This window comes from Tamandua tetradactyla, chromosome 24 (genome assembly GCF_023851605.1).
Source record: "Tamandua tetradactyla isolate mTamTet1 chromosome 24, mTamTet1.pri, whole genome shotgun sequence".
In the NCBI taxonomy this organism is placed as follows: Eukaryota; Metazoa; Chordata; class Mammalia; order Pilosa; family Myrmecophagidae; genus Tamandua; species Tamandua tetradactyla.
This window is the reverse complement of record NC_135350.1, coordinates 46,964,676-46,987,226: the sequence shown is the minus strand read 5'-3', so window position 1 is coordinate 46,987,226 and position 22,551 is coordinate 46,964,676. Positions and strand designations below refer to the sequence as shown.

At 36.2% G+C, this 22,551-nt stretch overlaps 1 protein-coding gene across 2 annotated transcripts in view; it reads right to left on the bottom strand.

The window, feature by feature from the left end:
- PRKG2 (protein kinase cGMP-dependent 2) overlaps window positions 1–22,551 on the bottom strand; it is an 87,949-nt gene that overhangs the window by 5,595 nt on the left and 59,803 nt on the right. For both annotated transcript variants that reach the window (XM_077143037.1, XM_077143038.1), the window contains 3 exons: window positions 16,683–16,846; window positions 13,327–13,449; window positions 11,636–11,698 (listed from right to left, as the gene is read on the bottom strand). In XM_077143037.1, coding sequence (XP_076999152.1) covers window positions 11,636–11,698; window positions 13,327–13,449; window positions 16,683–16,846 — 350 coding nt within the window. The remainder of the gene's footprint in view (window positions 1–11,635; window positions 11,699–13,326; window positions 13,450–16,682; window positions 16,847–22,551) is intronic.

The window sequence follows — 22,551 nt, the reverse complement described above, 5'->3', positions numbered from 1 at the left end:
AATGGCCATTCATCATCTCCTGCCTGTATCTCCAATAGACATTTAAAACATATCAGGTGCAAATTGAAGCTCCAAGTTGTCTCCACACAACTTGCCTCAACCTTCCAGTTGCTCAGACCAGAGGTCCTGGAGATATCTTTTATCACACATCCTATCTCAGTCCATAAAGAAATCCTGTCAGTGCTACCTTCAAAATATGTTCTGTTTCCAGAATCTGACCAATTCTCAACACCTTTATTCTACCAGCATGGGCCAAGTGACAACTGTCTGTTGCCTCTGTTATTACAACAGCTTCCTGCTTTTATCCATTGTGACTTTGTCAAAAACTCCCCAGTGCTTTTCACTTCACTCAGAATTAAAGACAAAATTCTCACCTTACCTCTAGGGCCTTACAAAATGCCCTTTCCACCTGTCTTAGTACTGCCTACTTTTCTCTTTCTCTCTTCCTTGCCCATTTGTCTCCTTGCCTCTCCTCCAACAAGATAGGGGCACTTCCAATTCAAGGCCTTTGCACTCAATGTCTTCTGCTTGGATTGCTCTTTCCCCAGATTTCTACATGGTTCATTCCCCTGACACCTTCATGTCTTTCCTCACTAGTCATTTTCTCAACAAAGGTCTTTGTCCAGCCAATAAAAAATTGCAACTCTCCCCTCCCACAAACTTCCTATCCTCCTTCCCTGCTTTATGTTTTTCTCTTTAATACTTACCACTATTTAATACACCTGTTATATATTTGGTCTAGTTGTGTAGTTCATTTTCTGCCTCTCCCACTAGAATGTAAGCTGCCTGAGGGCAGGGATTGTTGTCCGTTTCTTCCCTTCTGTGTCTCTAGCACTTGGAGCAGTAGTTGACACAGAATAGAGGCTCAACAAATGTTTGTTGAGTAACTGAATCACTTTTCAAGAGAACACATTTACAAGGAAACTCTCTGTATTGTGCCATAGCATCACACTGCCATGGTGGTGGTGTTTTTTAGTGATATAGATCTAAAAAGCGCCAAGATAGAAAAGGATTTTATAATAATCCCTGAGATTTTCAATCAAGCTGATACCCAGATATCTGGAGTCATTTATTCGTTGCTTCTGTTTCAGTAACTAAGAGCTGACCTGGTCTTCGGCATAAAGGTAAAGCGTGGTGGGCTGGAAATGTAACACCAGAAGTCAGGAATGAGCAGAAGTGTGGCAAATACAGGGAAAATTGGAAGGAAATGATGGCTAAGAAGGAGCCAGGTGCCTGACCATGTGGCGCGTGAAGACCATGATAAAGAATCAGGATTCTCCAGTGTAATGGGAAGCCACTCGAAAGTTCTAAACAAGGAAATGATGCAATCTAGATATGTTTTCAAAAGATAATTCTCACTACTACATGGAGAATGGACTACAAGGGGCCATGTGGGGGTAGCAAGGGGGTGTCAGATGAAACAGGGGAACTTTTAGGAGACTGCACGGTCCTCTGTCAGCATACCAGGAGTTATGCTCTTCCACCCCTCTCAACCACTTCTATGCCCTGGAGCTGGCTTTGGTTCAGTCCTTCACTGTATTTTGCATTGTAAGTCTAAATTTAGCAGGTGAGAAGGAACTGAAAGCAGCGAACGCAGGTCCAGAACTACCTTACCCTACCCAACCCTATCCTTTTCTTTCATATGTCATCCATAACCCAGAGTGACATTTTGGTGTAATCTGTTGTCACTCTAGTCAGAGAGAGAGTCAGAGAGCAATGACAGCTGTATGGCTTCTTCTATCCTTGTTGGGAAACCACAGAAGTCCTCTCTTTGATCCACCTGTCTCAGCTTCATGGGATTCCAAAGGCTCCTTTGCACCCATTGAGGCCCAATTTATAGGTATTTCTAGGTACATAGTTTTGTAGATTCTTATCTTTTTCCATCAAATCCTAAATCAATTCCTTTCAATATATTTTACAATGCTCTGTACCCAGAAGGTGCTCCATGAATAAATATTAATAAAAATCATTACTGTTAATCTACTGATTCAAAGAGCTTGCGCGTTTCTTGCTGAGTAGTTGCTACAATTTGATTTATGGCAATATTTATGTAAGATGAGTGACTATTCACTTATCACTTGGCCTTTTGACATTAACCACATTTTAAGTATTGCAAGTGGCAGCATGCATTGGTGTGAGAAAAATATTCATCAAAGAAATATTGGCTGCAACAGCACATAAACTACATCTTCATTTTTAGGAGATGTGTAGCAGCTATTCTTGAAAGTAATTTCAGAAACTTGAAATTAAAGGTAACAGTAAAGCACTAGCAGCAAGTTATTCCTCCACCTAACAGGAAATATTTAATTGTACCCTACAATTGCATTAGCCTTCTTTTGAAGCAGGTGTTGGAAGATGGGACTGGTGCCTAGTTTATAAATTAGCTCATATGTAGCAGAGCGGAAAACTCTGTAATTATTTTTAGGAAAGATGATTTAACACTTAGAATGGATGAATTCATATAACGATATGGCACATTTAACTGTTTTTACCAAGTTAAAGTGAATAGTTCTGTAAGAAAAAAATAAATTTTACTTGAGGGGAAAATGAGAAAATCTGATGTAAAACTTTAGAAAAAAAAGTAATCTGTTGTTTTTTTTTATTCCAAGCATATACTCAGTAGAGAAACTATCTATCTTTGAAACTATTATAGAAGGTTTTCATGCACTCCTATTTAGAGGCCGAGAGATCTATTTTTCAGGCTTTTTCTCCCTCCTAAACACCTTAAAAAACCACATGAAAATAGAATGAAATAATGTCCACAAGCTCTCTGGTCTCACGGGAACACTATGTAAATCTGGGTTATTTTATTAGTGAACTCACCCTAGAATCTGTGACTGTACTCTACCGTAAGTAGTAAAGAACATTCAGAACATTCTACTTATTATTATTCACCCATAAAAAAAGGAATGATGTTCTGATACATGTGATAACATGGATGAACTTTGAAGACATTATTTTGAGTGAAATAAGCCAGACACAAAAGGATAAATATTGTATGATCTCACTGATATGGAAGAATTAGAACAAGCAAACTCACAGAGTCAGAATCTAGACTATATGGAATGAAGTGGGGATAGGGAATGGGAAACTAAGATGTAAAATATCCAGGGTTTCCATCGGGAATGATGGAAATGTTTTGGTAAGGATGGTACTGGCGGTAGTTAGGTTATATTGTGAACATAATTAACAGCACTGAAATACATATCTAAATGAGGCTAAAAGGGAAAACGTAAGGTTGAATATATGGTAGAATAAAAATAATGAAAAAAAGATCCATGGAATTGTGTTAAACAGACAGTAAACCCTAAATTAAATCATGGACTATAGTTAATAGTTATAAATAGTTATAAAAATTGGCTTTCATCAATTGTAACAAATGTTCCACACTAATGCAAGGTATTAATAATACAGCGGTATATGGGAATCCTGTATTTTATGCATGACTGTTCTCTAAATCCTCAACTTTTCTAATGAAGAAAAAAAAGGGTGGGGGTGGGGGATAGAAAGTCAGGGCAAATTAATCCCTACAGGGAAGGAATTTCAAAATTCTGTATCACCATGTTGAAGTGAGACAATTCTTTGCATCAATTTGCATGTACATCTAGTCACAAATTTGACAGCTATGTTTAAATGAGCCTCAGGTATACAGCTGGAGCCTGTTAACAATTATATCACTTCTGTTTCTCAACTACCCCAAAGCAAAACATGAAGACACTTCTTTTATAAGAGAAAGGAGGAAAATACATTTGAACAATGACTTTCATTGACAGGCCATTTGTTTCCTAAACAAGTGTGTTTATGTGTCATTTTATAATGAGAAAAGACATTGTGATAACAGCATGTGGTACAGGAAGAAAAAGAAATTGGAATCTAAAACGAATAATAGGCTTTACAAACTGAAGATAATCTAAAGGATGACAGAGAGCATCAAAGAACATTAAAATACTACAAACGTCTTGAAAACTATGAAATCCACATGTGTCTCTCTCCCTCTTGCTGGAGCCTGTTTTCTCTCTCCCTCTCCCTTTCTCCCTTTCTCCCTTCCTAATATACCCCAAAGGCAAAGGCACATATAAATTTACAAAGTTGAATACGTGGCTTCATTTCAAGTAAGTTCATGAATAGATAGAACAGGGTTGGCAGCTCAAGGGATTTTTTTTCTTTTTCTTTTTCTTTTTGAAGCTGCACTGCTACTGTTAAGGAAAATGAACAGTGTTTCTATTCAGTGCATCTCTCTATCTCCACACAGAGAAATGTTGATGTGCTCCTAATTCTTAGTAAATATATCCACAGAGAAATGAAATAGAAATGAAATATCAAAAGATGTTTTAATTTCTGAAAGAGAACACTTCAATGTATTCAAAGTTATATGGTAATAAAATTCTCAAATTTATTTTTTGTTACATCAATCTATTCTTATAACTTGTATTTTATATCTATAAACCATAAGAAAAATTAGAACATCTTGAGGCTTGCAGGATTTACCCACGCATTGATTTAAAAAAACAAAAATCTTGAAGGCCTGAACTTCCATAATTGAATATTTAAGCACACCAGAAAGAATATCTTATATAAGTTGCCAATGATTTGAAGGCGAGGTTTGGAAGTTCACAGAACTGAGTAAAACTGCATATGGGTAAAACATTGTTTGAGGTTTGTGGAAATCAATGTACTTTATAACAAAAGTGAAATACAATATAAGACTTCAGAATTTTGAGAACTACAAAGGAAAATTATTTTTAAAATAAATACATTAAGACTGAAAGAGAATGCTGTCTAATCATTTATTTAGCAGGCCCATTCTCTTGAATATTAATATCAGAACAACTATATCCTACCATATTTACAAATCAAATATCAAAATTTGAACTTAATTCCTTTACAGAATTCAAGTAAGTAGTAAAATAACAATAAAAATGCCAGTGGATAAAATATTAAGTTGCTATCGTTTTAAGATATGATCATACATCCTGTTTTATAACTTTACCCATTCCTTTTTTCCCTTCCTTTTTTATCCTTTATTATTGTTATTACTATCGCTATTCAATTAGATAGGTTGTAGGTTTACAGAAAAGTTGTGTAAAAAATACAACATTCCCTTTTACTCTCCTATTGTTGACACTTTGCATTAGTGTGGTACGTTTGCTACAATTGATGAAAGAAAAATTAAAATATTGTTAACTATAGTCCATAGTTTATACTAGGTATATTTTTCCTATATACCAATCCATTATTAATATCTTATAATAGTGTAGTAAATTTGTTATAATTCATGAATGAAAATTCTTCTATTTGTACTATTAACCACAGTCCACCATCCACAACAGGTTCACTGTGGTATGCGGTCACATGTTTTATTTTCTAACTTCCCTTCTAGTAACATATACAACCCAAAACTTCCCCTTTCAAACACATTCACCAACACACAGCAGCACTATTAAAATACACTCACAATAATGTGCTAACATCAACACTATCCATTTTCCAAACATTTGCAATCAACCAAAATAGAAATTCTGCACAAATTGAGCATCAGTTCTCCTTTCTCTACCCCCATTATCTCCCCTGGTAACCTATAGCCTAGATTTTAACACTGTGAGTTTGCTTATCATAATTAGTTCATATCAGTGAGATGATACAACAATTTTCCTTTTGTGTCTGGCTTATATCACTTAACATAATGTCCTCAAGTTTCATCCATAATGTCTTATGCATCAGGATGTCATTCCTTCTTATGGTTGAATAATATTGCATCGTATTTATATACCACATTTTGTTTAACCATTCATTGGTTGATGGGCACTTGGGCTGCTTCCATCTTTTGGCAATTGTGGATAATGCTACAATGAACATCAGTGTGCAAATGTCTGTTCGAGTCCCTGCTTTCAGCTATTTGGGGTATATACCTAGCACCACAATTGCCCCATCATATGGCAATTAGCTTCTTAAGGAATCACCAAAATGTCTTCCACAGTGGCTGCACCATTTTAGATTCCCACTAGCAAGAAATGAGTGTTCTTATTTCTCCACATCCTTTCCAACACTTGCAGTTTTCTAATAATGGCCATTCTATAGGTGTGAAATTATATATCCTTGTAGTTTTGATTTGCATTTCCCCAACAGTTAGTAATGTTAAACATTTTTTTATGTGCTTTTTAGCAATTTGTATTTCCTCCTTGGACAAATGTCTATTTAAGTCTTTTGCCTGTTTTTAATTTATTTTAATTATTTGTTAATTAAATGTTAATTATTTAATTTATTGTTGAGTTGGAGGATTCCATTATATATTCTAGAAATGAAACCCTTATCAGATATGTGGTTTCCAAATATTTTTTTCCCATTATGTGGGTTACCATTTCACTTTTTTTACAAAGTCTTTTGAAGCACAGAAGTTTTTAATTTTGAGAGGTCCATGTATCTATTCCTTCTTTTGTGGTTGTTCTCTGGGTGCACAGTCTAAGAAACACTGCCTACCGCAGGATCTGTAACATGCTTCCCTACATTTTCTACTAGGAGTTTTATGATCCTGGTTCTTATATTTAGGTCTTTGATCCATTTTGAATTAACTTTTGTATAAGATTTGAGATAGAGGCCCAGTTTCATTCTTTTGTATACAAATGTCCAGTTCTCCCAGCAACATTTGTTGAATGGACTGTTCTGTTCCAGTTGAGTGAACTTGGCAGCTTTGTCAATTATCAATTGGCTTATAGACGTGAGGGCCTATTTCTGAGCTCTCATTTCAATTCCACTGGTCTTTGCATCTATCTTCATAACAGTGCCATGTTGTTTGGACAACTGTAGCTTTATAATATGTTTTAAATTCAGGAAGTATGATTCCTCAAACACTGTTCTTTTCAGGATGTTTTTGGCTATTTGAGGCCCCTTACACTTCCAAATAAATTTGATAATTGGCCTTTCCACTTCTGCAAATTAGGCTGTTGGAATTTTGATTGAGATTGTGTTGAATCTGTAAATTAATTTGGGTAGAATTGATATCTCAATCACAGTTACTCTTCCAATCCATGAGCACAGAATGTCCTTCCATTTGCTTAGATTTTCTTTGATTTCTTTTAGCAATTTTTTTTAGTTTTATGCATACCAGTACTTTACATCCTTGGTTAAATTTACTCCTAGATATTTGTTTTCGTCATTTATTCCTCAGATTGCTCATTACAAACATATAGAAACACTACTGATTTGTGCATGTTTATCTTGTATCCCACTATTTTGCTGAACTCATTTATTAGGTCCAGTATCATTTTGCTGTAGATTTTTCAGGACCTTCTATGTATTGTATCATGTCACCTGCAAATAGTGAAAGTTTTACTTCTTCCTTTCCAATTTTTTTGTCTTTTATTTCTTTTTCTTGCCTGTCTGCTCTAGCTAGGACAATATTGAATAACAGAGTGACACTAGGCATCCTTGTCTTGTTTCCAGATCTTAGAGGGAAGGCCTTCAGTCTTTCACCATTGAGTACAAAGTTAGCTGAAAGTTTTGCATATATGCCCATAGCATGTTGCATTCGTTTCCTTCTATTCTTATTTTTCTTAATAGTAATTCTTTTTTCATCTTTTAAAAACTTTTTTATTTTGAAATGCTTTCAAACTTACAGGACCTATTCCTATTTTTGAAGTGTTTTTATCAGGAAAGGATGTTGGAATTTGTTAAACGCCTTTTCTGCAACAATTGAGAGGATGATGTGGTTTCTCCCCTTCCACTTGTTTATGCAGGATGGCATATTAGTTGATTTTCTTGCGTTGAATCACCATTACATGCTTGGACTAAAATCCACTTGATCATGGTGTATGCCTTTTAATGTGCTGTTGGATTTAATTTACCTGTATCTTGTAGAGGGTTTTTACATCTATATTCACAGATCTTGATCTTTTTTTTTTTCTCATAATATCTTTATCTGGATTTGGTATTAGAGTGATGCTGGCCTTATAGAATGAGTTGAGTAGTGTTCCTGCCTTTTTAATTTTTTGGAAGAGTTTGAATAGGATTGGTATTCATTCCTGTAATGACTGGTAAAATTCACCTGTAAGGCCACCTGGTTCTGGCTTTTCTTTGTTGGAAGGTTTTGGTTGACTGATTGAATCTTTTATAAATGGTCTGTTGAGGTCTACTATTTCTTCTAGAGTTAGTATAGGTTGTGTGTTTCTAGGAATTTGTCCATTTCTTTGAAGTTACCTAATTTATTGTATTTCTCTAGTGCATACAGTTGTTTGTAGTATCTTCTTAATGATCCTTTTTATTTCTGTAGGGTTAGGAGTAATGTCCTCCCTCTCATCTCTGATTTTATTTTTTCGCATGTCCTTTTTTTCTCTTAGTCAGTCTAGCTAAGGTTTTGTCAGTTTTATTGATCTTCTCAAAGAACTAATTTTTGTTTTGCTAATTCTGTTGTTTTTTATTCTCAATGTCATGTAGTTATGTTCGTTTTTTTTTTTTTTTAATTTCTTTCCCTCTGCTTACTTTGGGATTAGTTTGCTGTTCTTTTTCTATTTCCCCCAGGTATGCAGTTTGGCTTTGATTTTAGTTCTTTCTTCTTTTTAATGTAGGTATTTATGGCTACAAACTTCCCTCTTAGCATTGCCTTCATTGCATCACATAAGTTTTGATAAATTCTGCTCTTGTTCTCATTCAACTCAAGATACTTACCGATTTCACTTACAATTTATTCTTTGACCCACTGATTGTTTAAGAGTGTGTTATTTAACCCATATATTTATGAATTTTCCAGTTCTCCGCCTGTTAGTGATTTACAGCTCCATTACATTATGGTCTGAGAAAGAGCTCTGCCTAACTTCCGTTTTTAAAAAATGTATTGAGACTTGTTTTGTGACCCAGCACGTTTTATCCCAGAGAATGATCCATGAGCACTTGAGAAAAATATATGTCCTGCTGCTTTGGGGTGCACTGTTCTGTGTACGTCTGTTAGGTTTAGGTCATTTATCATATTATTCAAGTTCTCTGCTTCCTCATTGACCTTCTGTTTAGAACTTTTATCTAATAATGACAGTGATGTTTTGAATTCTCCAACTATTATTGTGGAGACATCCATTCTCCCTCAGGTTTGCTAGTGTGTGCCTCATGTATTTGGGGGCATCCTGATTAGGTGCATAAATATTGACTGCTATTTCTTCTTGGTGGATTGCCCCTTTTATTAATACTGTCTTTCTTTGTCTCTTATAAGAATTTTGTATTTAAAGTTTATTTTGTCCAATATTAATGTAGCTAGCCCAGCTCTTTTTTGGTTAAGGTTTTCATGGAATATCATTTTCCAACTTTTCAGTTTCAACCTATTTGTGTCTTTGGGTCTAAGGTGAGTTTCTTGTAGATGCGCATAAATGGATCATACTGTTTTTTTAGCCCATTCTGCCAATTTATGTCTTTTTAATGGAGTTTTATCCATCAATGTTCACTACTATTACTCTAAAGGCAGTACTTCAATCATTTTATCCTTTTGTTTTTATAGGTCCTATCTTATTTTTGTTTCTCTTATTAATTTTTAGTTGCCTTTACTGATAATTTTCATTTCTACATTCCCCTTCAGGCCTCTCTCTCCTGCTTTTATTTTCTTTACACCTGCAGAACTCCCTTCATATTTCTGGTTCAGCTAATCTCTTTTTAATGAACTCTCTGCTCTGTTTATCTGTGAATATTCTAAACTCTCCCTTAAATATATCATACTACTGTCTTCTTCCTCCAAGATTTCTGACAAGAAATGAGTTCTTAATCTTACTGAGGATTTCCTGTATGTGATGACTTACTTTTCTCCTGCTGCTTTCAGGATTCTCACTATCTTTGGCATTTGACATTCTGATTAGTATGTGTCTCAGAGAAGGTCTATTAAGATTTATTCTCTTTGGAGTTTGTTGTATTTCTTGGACATGTATATTTATGTCTTTCATAGAGTTGGAAATTTGAGTCCATTATTTCCTCAAAGATTCTCCCTGCTCCTTTTCCCTTCTTTTTTTCTTCTGAGACACTCACTGCACATATGTTTGTGTGCTTCATACTGAGACCCTGCTAATTTTTTTCCTTTCTTTTCTCTATCTGTTCTTCTGTGAGTTTTTGATCTAGCTCACTGATTTTTTTTGTTCTGTGCCAGTTCAAATCCGCTGCTGCATTCCTCTAGTGCATTTTAAATCTCTTGTATTATGACTTTCATCCCCATACTTTGTTATTTTTCTATTTATACTATCAAATTCTTCTTTATGCTCACATACTGTCTTCCTAATACCCTTTATCTCTTTAGCCATATTTTACTACATCTCTTCGAATTGATTTAGAGGATTTGTTTGAACTTCTTTAATATGTTGTTCCAAATTTGTCCCTTTACTGGGCCATATCTTCTTGTTCCTTAGTATGGCTTGTAATTTTTAATTTTGATGAGTTCATCTTGATGAGTTTACTTTGGAGGTCAGTTTCTCTCTCTTGCTTTAAGATTTTATTTTTGCTAGGCTTTGTGTTAGGCTCTTCTTTGACACTCGATTCAACTTATTATAGACCTTTAGACTTTCCCATGTTTAACTTCAGATTTTTTTTCTCTTTTTTTGTCTGATTCTTACGTATGTGGGAAAATTTTTTAGATTGCACTATTTATGCAATTGTTTCTCCATCACGGAAAGCTTCCTTTCCTCTATTCCTTCTCCCACAGTCTTGATCTGTTCTGTTTTTGTTTTGCCTCTATCTTTTTCTTTTCTTTTTTTAAAACTCTTCTTTCATTGCCTCTACCTGCTTTACTCTGGAGAGCAAATTCTGGAAAGAAGGTCACGCAGAGACGACTGCTCCAAATCAGTATTTCCCAGCCAAAACAAGGCCAGGAACCATGAAGGGGGTGCAGATCAGTTCCAAAGAGTGGAGAGGATCAGGAAAGTTGTCAAAAAGCCTTTTTGATAGCTTCCTGAAGCTGTACTTCCCTGGCCTGCCCAGCAGATAGTACTCTTCAGTAAGCCTTTCCCCACAGCCTTAAGGTGGCCCTGCATCTTTGAACTTTCACCACCTTTGCCCTTGTCAGGGCCTGGTTGAGACAATGGCCAGCAATTCAGCCCAGGGTAGGCTAAAACCATGGCTAAATCTGGACCCAGAAATTCCAATTTGATGATCAAAAGCTGTGATGTGTAGTTATCCACGGCCCCCTGTGTTGGAGAAGAGTGCCTCCACATGTCTCATTGTACTAGGACCCAGACGGAGGCCTCCTGAGTGGGGGTGGGCACTGGCAGTCACCACTGACTATTTCACTCACAGTTTTTTCCTGCAGGGTCTAAGATTCTTTGTCCTACTCTTCCCCGGAGGCTGTACAATGCTCCCCCTGCCCTCTGGAACTCCAGAACGGTTGTTCCAGATAGGCTCTGTGGGTCCACTAGCTGGTTTTGGAAGGGGAGTGAGTTCTGAAGCTACCTACCCAACATCTTTCCCCTGAGTCCTCCACTCACTCTTAATATGAATTTCTAGCAGTTAAAACAAACTTCATTAATTTTGGTATTAGAAAATCACTTTGACATTCATTATAATAACTGTATATAGTAAGACACAGAGGAAACCCGAAGCCCAGTTGACCTACTGGGAGAAGTTGTCAAAATTTCCACATTTTTCTATATTTTTCTGAGCAAAGAAGTAATGATGATACCTGTGTTTCTTAACGTCATTGATTCCATTCTTCAGATTTCCCAGCCTTTCTGTTGGATTTTGCCTAAAATAATTTTAAAAAGTAGTTCATAATAGTTATGCTTGAGTAAATCATAATTAAATGTTAACATTTATTTATCCATTCATCCACTTATTCCACTTATTCAAGAACCTTCCTACCATCGCAGTAGGGCAGATATTTGAGTTTGGGGAGATGGAAAAGTCATGGATCTTGGTAGACTGAAGGTGCCCACAGTAGAATCGGAGAGAGGTGTGTCTATTATATGTGGTATATATGTGTGGGTTATAACATGTATGTTATATTTAATCCTAGTGCTTTAAATGCTTCAAAGAATAAGAGGGTGCCATTTTACAAATGCTGTTCAGAAAATTCAGGAAAGCTCAGAGAATCATTTACATCTGAGCTGGGATTTTAGGATCATACAGGAGGTTTCTCATTGTACATCTGTTAAATTTTAATACTGTAAAACTGTTCAAATGCACGAGAAACAGCAGCAAATTGAAGCTTAAACAAAAATTCCAGAACTCTTCTGTTCTCTGTTAAATTATCTTTATAGTGATTCATTCCAGAACTTTTCTGTTCTCTGCTGAATTATGTTTAATAGTAATTAGCAAGCAATTTGGGGTGATTTAAAATAAGGCCAGAGGAGGACTTTTTAAAATCAAGATTGAAAGATTGAAGATATATTAAGACTTTATCATCACCATTGATTTTCCCTCAAAATAACAAGGTTATAAAATAAATTACTCTTTTCCTAACCTAAGGTTGGTGGTTCTGTTTTGCTCTATACCTGATAAAGTTGATTCCCAAGACTAATCTGAAAAATTTAGGTCTCCTTCCCTCTGTAAGTAGCTACCATAATTCGGAACATGAGGTAAACTCAAACTCCTAAGTTAGACTGCAAAAAGTTACTTTTTAAAAAAATGTTTTATGTCTCCCTACATATATGTATTTCTATATCTGTACAGACACACGGAGGCAGATATGTGATATGTATATCATAAGGAATTTTGTTCACATTTTTTTGTGTGTTTTTTTTGGGGTGGTGGTGGTGCATGGGCTGGGAATAAAAAAAGTCACTTCCTTTAAATATAAGGTAAACACATATAAAAGTACAAAGAGTAAACATAAACCCATTTTAAAAATGTGTAAAAACACAATGTGACTGTGTGATTGTGAAAACCTTGTGTCTGATGTTCCTTTTATCTACCTTATCAATAGATGAGTAAATCATATGGAATAAAGATGAATAATAGGGGGAACAAATGTTAAAATAAATTTAGAGTGAAATGCTGGTCATCGGTGAGGGGGGGTGGGGGGTATGGTATGTATGATTCTTTTTTGTTTTCTTTTTATTTCTTTTTCTGAATAGATGCAAATGTTCCAAGAAATGATGATGATGATGAATATGCAACTATGTGGTGATATTGTGAATTACTGATTTATGTAGAACGGAATGATCAAAAATTATGAATGTTTGCATTTGCTTGGTGTTTTTGCTATCTAAAAAAAAAGAAAAGTTTTTTAAAATGCACATTAATGAACAAAGGATCTTAAAATAATTTTATAAAAGGAAAAAAAAATGTGTGAAAATGGAAATTGGAAGCCTTCACCCTTTCCCCAAGGTAACGGGTTTTTCAAGGCCCACCTCCTATTATTGTCAGTCTCACCTACAAAGCCTTCGAATCAAATCCTCTGGTCGTCTTGTTATCTTTCTGGGAAAATCCATTTTTTCAATTCCTTTGAGAATTAAATTATAGGTCATCATTTGGTCAATCCCAGAAAAGGGTGGACTAGAAAAAAATCCAAAATAGAACACAATAAAATGAGAGTCTGAGACACATATAGAAGTTTTCCTTTCTCCTTCTCTATTTCTTCTATTTCTTTCTTTATACCTAACATAAGTTGTCAGATGGTGATCATTGCTAAAAAGAAAAATGAAGGAGGGGATACAGAGTGATGGAGAGAGGTATGACTTTTTAGACAGCATGGATAGGAGAAGCCTCGCTGATAAGTCAGCAATCAAGCTAAGGTATGAATGAAGAGAGGGAGGGAATGGGCCACACTGATATATGTGGGCAAAGAGTTCCAAGATGGCAGGTACAAAAGTGTGAGTCTAGAGTGTGTGTGATATGTACTTGGAGCAGGGAGCAGGGCTGGTAGAGTGAGTGAGGAGCAGAGGGGTGTAGGAGAGAAGGGCAGTATGCAGCTCTAGCAGGCTATGGTAAGGACCTGGGCGCATATTGTGAGTCACACGATATAATTACAGCGGTCAAAGAGAACTTTTTTTTAATGTGTGGAGAAGAAACTATGGGCATGGTGGGGGATGGGGGAGTAAGGCACGGAAGCTTGGACTGGGATGGTAGTGGAGAAGGCCGTGAGGTGAAGTTGGTTCTGGGTCTACTTCTAAGTAAAGCCAACAGGATTTGCTAATGGGCTGACTGGGGTTTGTGGAAGAAAGAACAGATTTAAAGTGTCTTGGCCTATGTGCTTATAAGAAAGGAGATGTCCTTTATTGAGAGGAGAAAGAATGGAGGTGGAGAGAGGAGAAAGAATGGGAGTGGAGCAAGTTGTAGGGAGACGAATTAAGAGCTATATTTTTAATATCTACAACAAGGTACTAAGCAGGCAGTTGCATTTATGAGTGAGGCATTCAAGGGAGAAGTCAGGGCTGGACATGTGATTTGGGGGAGTCATCAGGCAATATTTATGCTGTGGAGCTTGATGATGTCACTCAGGGAGTGAGGAATAAAAAAGAAGTCAAGGACTGAAGTGGTCTCCTGTTGAAAAACCAGAAAGATGACAAGGATGCAATAATGGGGACAAAAATGAAGTCCCAGTGTGGAAAGAGTGAGAGAGAAGGATGTCCTAGAAGCTAATGGAAGAGAACATCTCAGGGAAACTTGATAAAATGAATGAGATGGTGATGGAGAATAGATCACTGAATTTAGGTAATATTTTAAAGCATACACTTTGCTTTTAAAAACACTTCATATTGATTCTATTTTGACATTAAATTTTTGAAAATTAAAGGCAATTCCTGTGAACTAATCTGCTGTGGCTTGGTCATGCTTGAGACCTTTTTGATACTGAAAGTTCCCACCCTTGGTAATAAACTCAAAACAGAATCAGTGAACCAGCATTTTAATAATCTGTATCGCTTGGACAGAAAATGAGGCAGGAAACAAAAATCATTGCTATATTGTTTTCAACTTACCTATATATTTACAGCTATTTTTTCTTTTAAGGCTTTTAGTTCTGTTTTCATTTTTCTTTACCACCTGACTCTCTGGAGTTTAGGACATTAAAATGTAATTTTTCCCATGCCCTACTCTGAAACTTTTATGAAAACAATTTCACAACTTCTTTATGATAGTTTAAGGCCACCTTATCAACTTCAAGTCATTGGGGTTTTTGTTGTTGTTGTTGTCTCTTATTCCCTCACTTTATTTCCTTATGGTTTGTAACAATTTATTCCAAATGATGAAGAAGATTGCTGAATATTCTCCCACAGAAAACATCATGTATCTCTTTGAAATGCGGCTGATGATTTTCCCAGGGAGAATGAGGAAACAAATACTTGAAAAAGAATTTCCTTGTTGAAACATCTTAAACAATGTTTTCTCTGAATGACTGCCTGGAAATTCTTCTCCTCCTTCCTTCATAATCTTAGGGAGTGCATATTTTAAACTGATTACACTAAATGTAAAACTCTCACATCTGTATACTCAATGCACGTGGAAAAGGAAGTAGAATGCAGCCACAGGTACTTTAACATTAAGGTATATTGCGTAAAAAAGTTCAAGAAAATTCTATGAAATCCCACTGTTCTAGAGCATGTGTTGAGACTTGTATCTCTACCAATGAGCTCATTCCAGGACTTCTCATGCCATTCCATATGTGACTCCTCCCTGAAATTAAGACTCGGGATACTCAGTTATAAGGGGCTATAAAGATGGTCAAATCAGTTAATGGGAAATGCAGGTAGAAAACTGGAAAGAAAATTATCTGAATCCAGTGTGTGTTCTATGCCTTATATTATAAACACACATGTATATGGTACACATGTGTAATAGAGAGAGTATAACAGAGTGAGAAAACATGGGATCAAATCCCTGATCTTGGACAGTTTGCTCTCTGGCACAGTTTTCTAATCTATAAAATTTAATCATAAAATAGTCATAATAAAAACTTATATCATAAAATAATAAAAATCACTGCCTTATCTTTCACATACGTTTGTGAAAACAATAAGAATACACATGCTAGTGCTTGGTAAACTGAAAAGTGCTTTACAAATGTAAGGTAACAGAACATATAGCATTTATTTGTGTGTGTGTTGTGTTTGCATATGTATATTTGTGTGTGTGTGTGTGTGTGTGTGTGTGTGTGTGTGTGAAATATTGAGATTTCGGAATTGTTAATGCAGCCCTTTAATCTCTTCAGAGAATGACAACTCAATTTTAACTGCTAAAACCCCTGTTGTGTCTTGTCGCTGTTCATTAGCACCTCTAGCAAGGAGGAGGTGACAAGGGAATTAATATTTAAATCCAGCAACATTGCCTTCTCTAGCATTTCTAGCTAATGATTTGTTGGGAAGACGGATGAAGAACATGGCTAAATTTACATTAATCGATCAATGCGTTTAATTTAACTCTGGTTGCTATTTTCTCAATTACAGAAAAATATATGAGATTATAACATAGCCCACAAATTCAGTTCCTTCCATTATTCTTATTCTAGACTATCAAACCCTTCAAAAACTTAGTAAGTTATATATATATAATAACAGATCTTTCCATTTTAGGTAAACAATTCTATCCTCCTTTTCCTCCACGCCTTTTCTTGAATCTTTTCTCCATGTTATAAACTTAGCAAACATGCTGTATGTGGGGCAATACAAAGAGAAAAAGGCATCACCGTACTTACATAAGAAAACATTTCTTAACTTGTATTAGTTCGTCATTAGTAAGTTATTTTGTCACATCTCTGAAGAGGAGGTTGACTAAAACTTGAAGCCACTTACTTGCCAGTCAGGAGCTCATACACTAGGATTCCCAGGGACCAGAAATCCACACTGAAGTCGTGCCCTTTGTTGAGAATGACTTCAGGAGCAACATACTCAGGGGTCCCACAGAATGTCCATGTTTTCTGTCCAGATCCTATTTTCTTAGCAAAGCCAAAGTCAACCTGGCAAAGAATGTCAAAGAAATTTTCAGCGATCATAAAGTTCACTTTCCTTTAAAAACTCCCTCTACCCCAATCTTTCTATATCCTCAGTTTTCCTTTCACACTGCGTGCCTGTGTGGACACCTGGCCATACACACACGCATACACACAGGCACTCTCATTTATTCCCTAGTAGGCTCAGAGTAAATATCGTATAAAACATTAGAGAAAATTGCACTCATACACCCTAGGAAGAACAGAGGAGTGGTTTAGAAAAGGGAAGTCATAACAAAATAAAAAACTGAAGCTCAGGTAAAGGAGATAAGGGGGAAGCAATGGACTCCTGTGCACTTAAAGCTCCATCGAGGAAGAACAGATAATGGCAGTATTGAGAGTTTGGGTTGAGGGCCATTGCTGAGAAGACTGGGGAATGAAAAATCTGGACGGCCTTTAAAACCCATCATGTACAATATGTGCATCCTCTAAACGTCAGCAGTCCAAGGCAGAGCCAGGATTGTCCCATCCCAACCTTGCCTAAGCTCTGTCCTCTCTCATTTCTCAGGGAAGTGGTTGATAGCATTTGCATTAACTGATTTCTTCAGCAAACACACATGCAGCGCCTACTGCAGGCAAGGCTTTGTGCTAGACCTACAGAAAGAGCTGGCCATAAGAACCTCAGAGTCCTGGGAAAACTTACATATTAATTATGTAATTAATTGTGTCATGATTAATATTGTGTCATGTGAAATATAGTTTAACAGATGATTTTACAAAGTATAAGGTCAGAGGGTGGAAAAACATCCTTCTGGAACACAAAGGAGAAGATGGTGAGGGAAGATGCCATTAATGAGGTGACATCTGAACGTGGCTCTGATTTAGGACGAAGAACCCTTTCGGGGTAATGAATGCTGGCTTCCCTGAGCTAATGTTTCAGAATTAGCCCTTTCACTTCTCTGTGAATCTATTCAAGGGATCTAGCGCAGAACAGAGACAGAAAGCAGGCTGCAGCAACAGAAGGCGCACTCACTGAGGAGAGACAGGGTATGTAACTGAAATCCTGCCCTGCAGTTTCCTCCTGCAGGGGTTATTTAGCGCACACTTTTCATCTCCAATATATATATATATAGATAACGTGTTCATAAAACCGCCTGTCCAGTTTTCTCAAGTAAACGGACACTCAAATTGTACTTTAGCACTGGCATGCACATTTTAATTGCTTTATTATGCATGCATTATCTCAATAATATGGCAATAATCTTGGCTTTTAAATTAAACAAATAAGATTATGACATCAACATAAACCCTCACCTAAAAAGGTGTGAGACAGTGAACTTTAAAACCCATCCCCCATTTATCTAAATATTAATATTCAAAATCTGTGCTCTACCTTAGATAAATCTGCTAGAAATTTACCTTTTCACTGATGCTTTTTAGTATTTATCACATAACAGCAAGGATCCCCTTATTAGAAAAAAAGGAATTCAAAAAACCTAATTTGGCTTCTACTGTTTTTTTTTCATAAACACAGAATGCTCATAAAGATTATATCTGGGAGAAAGGCTGGTGATATTATGAAATCAAAATTTGTAAACATCTGAGATTAGCATATCTACTTACTCCTCAGAGAAAGAACCAATATGAAAATCCTAGCTAATTTAATAAAAGCTGAAATTTAAAAGACAAGAAAGCAATGCTTTATAATTGCATTTGTATGCACAGATATAAGGAAATATTACATTTCATTGATTTATAACAACATTTCAACTTACTTTTTTTCATTGCATTTAACATTTCCTATTAAGGATATCCGGTAGTGCATTAGATGTATAAAGGAGCTTTTCTTTCTCTGAAAAATGGTTTATTTTAATTTGAATAGTTGGTTTTGCTTTTGGCCCAATGAGATGACACTAACTGTATTAGATTTTTAAGATTTATGAATATTTATTACTTTAACCCTTTTAATCATATCAACCTCAGTTTAATCCATTAGATGTGAGGGAACTGAGACTCAAAATTCTCCAGTCATGTGCTTATTGTAGAACGCCTCAGGTCTTCTGATGTCAAGTTCCATTTTCTATAAAATCCATGCCACCTTTTTATACCACCGTGGATACCTCCACAAAATTTAAGTCTTCATTTTTTTTACCCCTACCCGCTGTAGATACTCAAATAAGTTCCTTCATTTAGTTATTCAATGAATATTTAATGAGCATTTCTATGTACCAAGCACAGAATACAGACAAAGCCCCAATTCTCATAGAGATTACATTCAAGAAAAAGGACAGACAGTAATCATAAAAGCATAATATTTACAATAATGTCAGATAGTCACATATGCTTTGAAGAAATATACAGCACGTTAGATATAGAGAGCAATAGGGGTTGTATTTTAAATAGGGTGATCAGGAAAAGTCTTTCTAAAGTAGTGTTTGAGCAGAAGTTCAAGTGAAATATGAAAGAGAGACCTGTAAAAAAAATAAGGAAGAATGATTTTGTCAGAAGGAAGAGCTAGTGCAAAGGTCTTGTGATGGGAACGTACACAGCAAGTTCAAGGACTGGCAGGAAGGTCAGTGTAATTGGGCCAGAGTGTGGCAAGGGAAAGAGACAGGAAGTGAGGGCATCATATCATGGCCTTCCAAACCACAGTACAAAATTTGGAAATTTTATCTATGTTTTAATAGGATCATTCTAGAAGAAAAGAAAATGGACTCTCCTACCTCCCCACCCCCGTCCCACCAATTCCACCAGCAAAACTGGACTTTCTGAAAGAATCTCTTGAGAAGCTGCAAATGGGGTATTCCCATTACTTAAAGGTGGCTTACACTCAACAATTTTACTAAGTTAGAAAGCTTTAAGATGCTCCTAAATCTGCAAGTATGATTGCATCATTCAGAAATAGAAAAAAAAAATCAGCGTCGTGGCTTACTAGGGCCAGTGTCCAGTAAGTATTAGCTGCTTCCCAGAAGTTTCTCTCTCTGGGTCAGTTAATTTTTCAGATATGGGTTCTCCTGGTCACATAAAAATGGATACAAAGTGACCATTCCAATTAAGTCAGATGATTCATGGAGACAGAACATTCCAAAAAAGTATTTATGTGGCATTTTAGGGGCACTTAACTTCTACCCATGTCTAGACAAGGATGAAAAGAAATCTGTTTATTCTGCCCACCAACAACCAAAATTGATTTAATGTCCTTTGACACTGAAGTCAATCCACTGAAACAGGCAAATGTGGATGGTTTCCATGGTGTAAAGTGAGAGAGAGACACTAAGGTATGGGGTGGATGAGTCCTTTATAGCAACCACTACCCTTTAAGGGGGTGTGGTGACTTACCAGAAATTTTTAGAATATTTAGCAGAGGTTGGGCAAGATGAGGGGAGCTTTCCAGACAAACTGGAAAAATCCTTCAAGGTTCATGTCCTATGTCACCACCTTCTTGAAGAGTTCCTTGAATTTACAGAACGAATTCCTTTTTCTTATGAGGTTCTCTAACACAGTTTATATTCCATGACTGGATCAACCAGCACAGAACCTTCTAGTAGTTTCTGAATAGATCTAGCTACTTCAGGAAAATCATTATATCTTATTCAATCTGTGTTTTCCACAGTATTTGTAACACAGCAAGTATTCAACATGTGTTTGATGAAGAAACTGAATAAAGAGATAACCATTAACATCAAGTTCAATAAGATACATACACACACACACATATATATACACACACAAACTATAAATTATTTTAATATGCGTAACTTTGTGAGGTAGGGATTACTGTGCCTATTTTAAAAATGAGAAAATTGAGGTATAAGAATGTCATGGATACTTGTATGAGGTTAAATTTGAACCAGGTTTCAAATGGAACCTTGTCATTATAGGTAAATCTGTGAGGAAGCAGAAGATACCTACGGGATAAGAAGCAGCATATGTTACGCACATTGGTGGGAAAGCTTAATTGATTTTTTAATAAGTATAACTAACAGTGATCTGGCAATACGGTTGGAGCTGAAGATTCCTTTTTTTTTTTTTTTTTTTGCACGGGCAGGTATCGTAAAACGAACCCAGACTTCGGCATGGCAGGCGACAACTGTGCCACTGAGCCACTGCTGCCCGCCCTGAAGATTAATTTTATTTTTCAATTTAGGAAATGCTTAATGCCTATTAACTAATGTGACCTATCTGTAAGTTATACAGCAGAATAAAACAACCCTGAACCCACCACCAGTTTAAGAGCTAGAACAGCACACTGATGATGATGGGGTCTTCCTATAACATTCCTTTCCCCATCATCACCAGAGGAGACTGTGACTTTCGTGTTTATCCTTTCCTTGTATTCATTTCTAATTTTACAATATTATGTCCATTAATAATATGGAATTGTATTTTTTTAATTTAGGTATATCTTATACTAATTCTTGGGCAAATTATACCTTTCACTTATATTTAACCCAAACTGTAGGCCATATATTTTCCCAGCTGTATACATACAACATTGAATTAACATGCCATGGTTTTTTTTTGTCCATTACCCTGTTGATGGGCATTTGCATTATTTCCAATTTTGTGCTGTTACAAAAACACTTCTACTAACATTATTTTCCAAGTTCCCTAGTGGATATGTGCATAGACTATAATTTCTAGGTCAAAGATATGGTATCTTGAACTTAGATATTGGCAAATTATTTTCCAAAAGGTTTATTTTAGGTTACCCTTCCCCCTTCACCAGCAGCATATAAGTTTCCGTTGCTCTACATCCATACCACAATTTAGTAATATAAGCTTTTATTTTTTGCCATCTATAAGCTTAAAATCACTATTGTTTTAAATTGCATTTCCCCCAGTAGTAATTAGTTTGAGTTGTAGCATTACTGTTAATTTTGATATCTGAGAGAGCAATTTCTTCCTACCCTGTTCTTCTTTATCCCCAGAAATGCTTTGACAATTACTGATCCTTGGTTACTCTACATAATTAAAAAAAAAAAAAAAATGCCTGCTTGCCAAGCTTCATGAAAAGACCTGCTGGAATTTCCACTGGAAATCTATCAAATCTGTAGATCTGTTTGGACTGTAACTAATATCCTTAGGATACTGAAACTCGCTATTTTAAAACATAGTACATCTTTTGGAGTTAGTTGAGGTAATTGTAGCTACAGCATCAAACAATATCTAAGAACGTATAAAAACGTAAACCCTAGATTAATTTCCTTGTTCCTAACATAAAGGGTTTTCCTGAACAACAAGAGGAGGCTTCTCTTCCCAGCCTTGTGCTCTGGTTTGCATGTGCTGCTGGGATGCAATATACCAGAAATGGATTGGCTTTTACAAAGGGGATTTTTTAGGTTACAAATTTACAGTTCTAAGGCTATGAAAATGTCCAAATTAAGGCCTCAACAAGAGGATACCTTCATTCAAAAAAGACTGGTTATGTCTGGGGTTTCTCTGTCACATGAGAAGGCATATGGCGACATCTGCTGGCCCTTTTCTCCTGGGTTGGTTTCCAAAATGGCTCTCTTGGCTCTTGCAGGTCCTTCTGCCTTCTGTTGGGGGGGTTTCTTTCTCTCAGTGTAGATGGGTCCTCTCTTTGCTTCTCTTGGGCATTTTCTTTCTTCTCTAAACTCTCTTAGCTCTCTTGAGCTTTCTGAAAGGACTCCAGTAAATGGATTAAGACCCACCATGAATAGATGGAGCCACATCTCCATGGCAAGAACCTAATCAAAGAATCCCACCCA